Source organism: Nothobranchius furzeri, chromosome 9, assembly GCF_043380555.1.
Source record: "Nothobranchius furzeri strain GRZ-AD chromosome 9, NfurGRZ-RIMD1, whole genome shotgun sequence".
In the NCBI taxonomy this organism is placed as follows: Eukaryota; Metazoa; Chordata; class Actinopteri; order Cyprinodontiformes; family Nothobranchiidae; genus Nothobranchius; species Nothobranchius furzeri.
Window position 1 is genome coordinate 40,599,322 of NC_091749.1, and position 6,000 is coordinate 40,605,321.

The 6,000-nt window shown below is 42.8% G+C and overlaps 1 protein-coding gene across 2 annotated transcripts in view; it reads right to left on the reverse strand.

Annotated features, from left to right (window-relative positions):
- pla2r1 (phospholipase A2 receptor 1) overlaps positions 1–4,068 on the reverse strand; it is a 31,372-nt gene extending 27,304 nt beyond the window's left edge. For both annotated transcript variants that reach the window (XM_070554842.1, XM_015953451.3), the window contains exons 1-3: positions 3,746–4,068; positions 1,787–2,167; positions 1,528–1,701 (exon numbers count right to left, since the gene is read on the reverse strand). In XM_070554842.1, coding sequence (XP_070410943.1) covers positions 1,528–1,701; positions 1,787–2,167; positions 3,746–3,872 — 682 coding nt within the window. In that variant the 5' untranslated portion in view covers positions 3,873–4,068. The remainder of the gene's footprint in view (positions 1–1,527; positions 1,702–1,786; positions 2,168–3,745) is intronic.
- Between the last annotated feature and the right edge of the window lie 1,932 nt (positions 4,069–6,000).

A 6,000-nucleotide genomic window follows, 5' to 3' on the forward strand; every position in this document is an offset into this window, starting at 1 on the left:
CGTTTTTATTTGATGTGGTAGACCTTGAAGCATTTTCTCTCCAGCTGCAGACAGAGTCCTGCACACCTCACACCGCCATGGGGTGCTTCTCTTGCACACCGTACACTGCTATACCAAAAACTTTTGTTTTAGCAAAAATAATTATTTACTGTAAAAAGATAAATAATGCTGGAATGAAGCTGAATCTTACAATTAGCAAATAGTTGAGGGTTGTTCAAATAAAAAAATAAAAAATAAAGACTGAACAAACATTCATACCCTGGTTCACTGGAGATCTGTCCTTCTTCGTGGTCACTGTCTTTAGATATAAGCCTTCTGGGACACCTAATAAATCGTGTTGATTTTCTTTGAGACATTTCCATAATATCATGTCGGCTTTTTATGCTAATTAGCTTCCCTGTTCCGTTATCCGCTTTCACCGTGGGTCTGCGCTCCGCTGTGCTCCGTTTCAATCAGGCTGTACAGCAGGATTTCCATAACTCTGACTGCTTAATGCCATAGATTGTTGGAAAGCTGCTTTTATGAATACTTTTAGGAACCGTTGGAATTTTTTGAATCTGATCAACCAATCAAAAGTTATAAAAAGGAGCATTTTGGATAACAAACTCAGCACGTCTCTGAATCTGTGTGGTGATTCGTTGCGCTCAAGACAGGGAATCCCGGTGGCTACCGTAATGTATTGTATATGCACGAAAAGCCTCATTTTTAATCTTTTCAGCACTTTTGGAATTTTACAGATATCTTGAACGGTTCAGAAATTATGGTAATGAGAATTGCGCATGTCCAATCCCGGCGGCGGCGGCAGGCTGGTAATAAGAATATTGTGGCATTAACAGAGGGGTGCCGGCGGTCAGGGCTAGGGGGCCCCCCAACACAAGGGGGCCCCAGGTGGCCGCTGACCTATGCCTAATGGTAAAACCACCACTGTCTCTATTGGACGCTCCTATAGAGAAACCTTACATATACAAGCGCATGTACACACAGATGCTCACATGGTGCTCTCATTAGAATGGACTTGGGCACGTTCAACACATGTCTTGAGGCTGTGATTGGCACTAAATGCACTGTGATTTATTATCGTGTGTTTGTTCAGTAAAACAATGCTGATTTTACATTTCTTCATCAAGTTAACGCAATGATAGCTTGCTCCTGGTGTATTGTTGTGTGTCCCTTTTCTGCAGGTCTAGAGGCAGACTCTTGTTCATCATTGATTGTTTATTTTTGTGCGTGATAATTGCAAAATGTGTTAGCCATCAGAGAATGTGTGTTGTGTGAATGATGCTCAGCAACAACCACATGAAATGTTCACTCAAAATCTGTAAAAACCAGGTGGAGGTGCAAACATTTGTCATTTTGAGTCAAACTTCAGTGACTATCGCTGCCTTGCAGCCAGACAGTAGGAATCGACATCAAGTCGCTTTTATGAGTCACTAAAGTCATAAACAACTGAAACAGGTGGTGTCCACAAACTTCAGGCCGCTTAATGTGTTTACATGTCTAACTGATGTGTTTGTGAGCCCCTTTTACCTTTAACTGGACAGAAGCCCCATCTGTCAGTCAGATCATAGCGATCAGTGGTAGAGCACCAGTGAAGGTGGTCCTCGCGCCCCTCAGTCGTACACTCGGAGTACCACTTGTTGTTGTAGTTAAACGGGAAAACACAGGGATACCCGTGTGCATTCCCCAGTAAAGTGTGGATTTCTATCAGTCAAACAAAACAGACATGACTGAATATTAAACACTTTCTGTAGAGCGAACCGTCTAAAGTCGTGTCTCACATCCTCACCTTCATACGGGTGCGAGCAGGGGCCTTCTTTTGGAGTGTTGTGTCTTTTCCACTCGTGATAAATGTTTTTCTTCACCACCACCAAACGCCCAGCCACATTCAGCTTCCACTCCGATGCTCCGTATATCATATTTCCATGGCAGCGCCACCACAGCATTGGGGAGGCCATGTCGCACTCAAACATGCCCAGGGGCTGCGTCGGGTCTGAAATGTTGAGGCCCAGGCACATGCTGGTGTCCAAATTAAAGAGACGATGTTTGGAGACCCATTTCCACAGCATACGGCGAGTGGGACGCTCGCAGTCCCCAAGAACCAAGCTGGACTGGTCCACAGTGACACAATGTTTCAGAGGCAAACTCTCCAGGATAAAGAGATCCTTTCCTGTACAGAAACAGACACAAGGAGGTTTTAATGTGGACGGAGTGGGACAGCCTAAAACGGATCACTAACGCTTCAAAATCAAGACTTGAACAAACATTTTGGCTTCAAAAACAAACAAATCTGTGTGGAACTTGATTCTAAAACAAGGAAAAGGGATTTATGGTGGCGCTCACAAGACGGAGATAAACATTGAAGAAGAAAACACAAGCTTGTGTGTTTGTAGATCTAATTAAATGTTTAACTTGTTTGTGTTGAGTCAAAAAGGTTTGTTTTGAAAAGGCGTGCACATCCTTCACAGGAGGGGCTCCAGCGTCTGCGTGGACAAAAAACGTCTTTTTTAGTGTCTGTAAATCCTCTGTCTGTGTTTTCACTAAAACTTCTAAAAAGTGAAACTGTGAGGATGTTTTTTAGCTGAAATTAACTCACATAAACAATTTCCTCGTTTTATTTTTATATAAATGTATGAAATTCAAGCTCTCTGGGTCTTTTTTCCTTCCATCCTGCACAGAGTTATTTTTAATAAGGGACAGCATTCAGACTCCAGCACAATGTTGCTCTGGGTTTGTGCAGAGCAGGGTTTTGGCATTGCCTGGCTGAAAAAAGAAAAACAGAAGGGCACTCCCTGAGAAAGCGGTCTTGATGGCAGGCAACAGATGTTGCCCCCAAACTTGTAAACGTCCTGCTGAACAAAAAGGTCAGAAAGGAGATTTGCAAGTGGCCCGCACCGTGTTTGCTAATGTCCTCTCACATTATGGGTGCTAAATTAAAGAGTGTGCCAATCATTTCCCCTATCCCTGCTGCTTCTAAAAATAATAGTAAATTTCTGCTGGTCAGAGCATGGAGACTTTTTCCACTGCACCCTCTATGAGCTCAAACCCACACAAGGCCAAATCCTTGTGTTTATTTTTTCCTCCCACCTTGGCATGGCAGGACTTGATTTTGAAATAATTTTAACAGGAAAATAAATAGACGCCAATTCTTTTTTCATGAGATTGTCCAGATTCTCTAAAATAGGTAATAGCATTACACAGAGTAGATTTTTAAAGTTTTATAAAGCAGTGGGACACTTTAAGAAATATTTTATCTTTTTTCTACACCAGTCAACTTAATTAGTTTAAAAAATGTGGCGTCCATTCTTGGTCCAAGAAGGCTGAATCAATGTGAGTGACCTCTTCAGTGTCCCAAAGTACTGCAGAAGCCTGTTGATTCAAACCAGGTGTGTTAGAGAGGAGAAACATCTAAAACATGCACAATGGTGGCCCTCAAGGGTCAGGACTGGAGACGTCTACTCCAGATGTTTTATAATATTAACTTTATTACCTTTGCTGCAAATGTCTAGACATTTTGACCAAATTTTTTCAAAATAAAATGCTATTTTTGGTCATATGAACCTGGTGCTAGCGTGGCTACTACAGAAGAAGTGATCAGAGCCATTTAACCAAATTTCATTCAAAATCAGAGCAAAGTCAGCACCAGTTCTTACCGACGGGGTCAGGTTACACGACTATCTACCATCTTTAGGGACACATCCAACAAAAGGTGCAGCATAGACACAGAAGCGACTCGAGGAGAACTTACTGTAAAGCTCCAGGAGTTGTTTTTGCTCCAGGACCTCTCCTCCGTCCTCCTCGGTGACACACACGCAGCTTTTCACCAGCAACACGCTTAAAACAACCGCGACGGAGCGAAACGGTCGCGGTAACATTTCGACGGAGAGATGCTAGCAAGCGTCCGCACATTCCCCAGGACTAGCCCCGCTCGGACAGGCAAACTGCTGTGCTGCTTGTAGAAAAAAAAGTTTTTTTCTTCATAGAAAACTTTCACCGAGTTCAGTTTTTCTGCGGGGAACCAGCGACGTCACGTCTGACGGAGGAGCTGCTGCTGTCCTGTTAAGAGAGCCGCATTCCTGCCGCCTCGCGCTCCCCATTGGGACACGGCCAATAACTTTATTTAGATTCGGATCAGAGAGCTTCAAGCGACTAAAACACACCGAGAGACATTAGCGAAGGTTGTCTTAGAAGGGGGTCTCCACAGAAAGTCCAGTTCCCCCCGGAGAACGTTCCTAAAATGGCCTTAAAAACAGCTGCTCCTCAAAGCACGGCTCGAGGCCCCACTGGGGGTCGTAAAACATCAAGTGGGGGTCTCCAGAAAGAAAATAATTATTCTTACAAGTAAACTTTTTAAAACAAATTAAATTTATAATTTTGCACACATAAGTCCTGTCATTCCTCATATAAATAAAGCCAAATTATTCAAAGTTATGGTTGGCTGAAAAAAAATTTAGCGTTTTTTTTTCTGATTATGTTAATTTATTTGGCAGACACTTTTATCCAAAGCAACGCACAATTGTTAACCTATAGGGCATGTTGTAATCTGTGGGGGAGACCGGAGGAATCCCACACATGCATGGGGAGAAGATGCAAGTCCACGCAGAAAGACCACAGCCAGGTTTTGATGTGGAAAAATAGGTTTTCCTCTGCACCTGCCACCTGTATATGTAGAGGAGGACGTCTGATTATTGATGCGCTTCACCTGCTGTTGCGCATGCTCCCGCTGCCACGTTTGCCCTATGCTCCCCATCCTGGCACACCACCAAATACGCATTATCTCTATGCGCAAAAGGCGCATCACTGCCATGAAGCTACCATGCACACAACGCCGTCAGCTCAGGCAAGAGGAGTGGAAAAAAAGAGACGAGTTATCCGACACCATGCACATTCTCGCATTGATTGACAGCATGCTGCACGTGACCAACTAGTGATCAGATGCACTGACAGGCAGGTGGATCCAAAGCTGCAGATGGTCTTCAAACGGAAATTTACAGTAGATGAGGAGCAAGCACAGTAAAGAAAAAGTCAAAGCAAGAGGAGGAGTGTGTTGTTGTGTGTCTAGATGTGTACTGAGGATGAAATGTATTAAATGTATTGTTAGATTCATAAATCTCAACCTCTGGCTTATATTGGTGTTTCTCAATGTCAAGGCGCCTGTCTTGCGAGGCCAGGCTCCTTGCTTACGAGGACACTGTCCTTCCTTGGTAAAAGAAAACGGTTAAATGGAACAGACTTGCATCACGTGACTGCGGCTTCCACGGCGGTTACGTAACGTCACGTGACACGGGAGACAACGTTATATTTTATACATATTAGTTTAAATATAAATATAAAACAAGCCATTACCTTTTTAAATTGTTTATATGTTTATTAAATTAAAAATATAAGTGAGTTACTACCTGCTGGCCACCGAAGCTGCAACTACTAAGCAACTAACGAACAATAGATAACTTCTTTGGATCTAAAAACACATTTTTAATTAGTTGACTTACTTTTAAACTTGAAAATTGTCCCCAAGTAGCTGCCGGCTTCTGATCCGCCATCCTGTAAACAGCGCGGTGTAATCTGGGTAATTTTTGACCAAGTCTAGGCTACAAGACACCTCCCATGTATCCTCGCTCAGCTAGCTAAATGGTGTAGAGTTTACTACACACTAGAATCAGCACTGTTGTTATTCAGTTGGAGATTCTGAAAATGACCAATCAGATTAACCTATGAGGCTTAGATCATGTATAAATATCCCGGATACTTGCATATCGATCTAAGCTCATACACCAACCTGTTCGGTCTAATTTTAATCCAGAGATTAACGTTTAATTTAAATAGTTAAATTTTATATCAAAAGTTTATGTTGAATCAGAAGCTAGGAATCTTTAGCCTGGCAAGCCAGACTAAATAATTGTATTATTTAGTCTGGCAACGCTCCATTGACAGCTCTCGGTTGTGGGGCGGGTTCTACCGTTGTCTTTCAAATGATCTCCGCATTCCACTGGACAATGAATG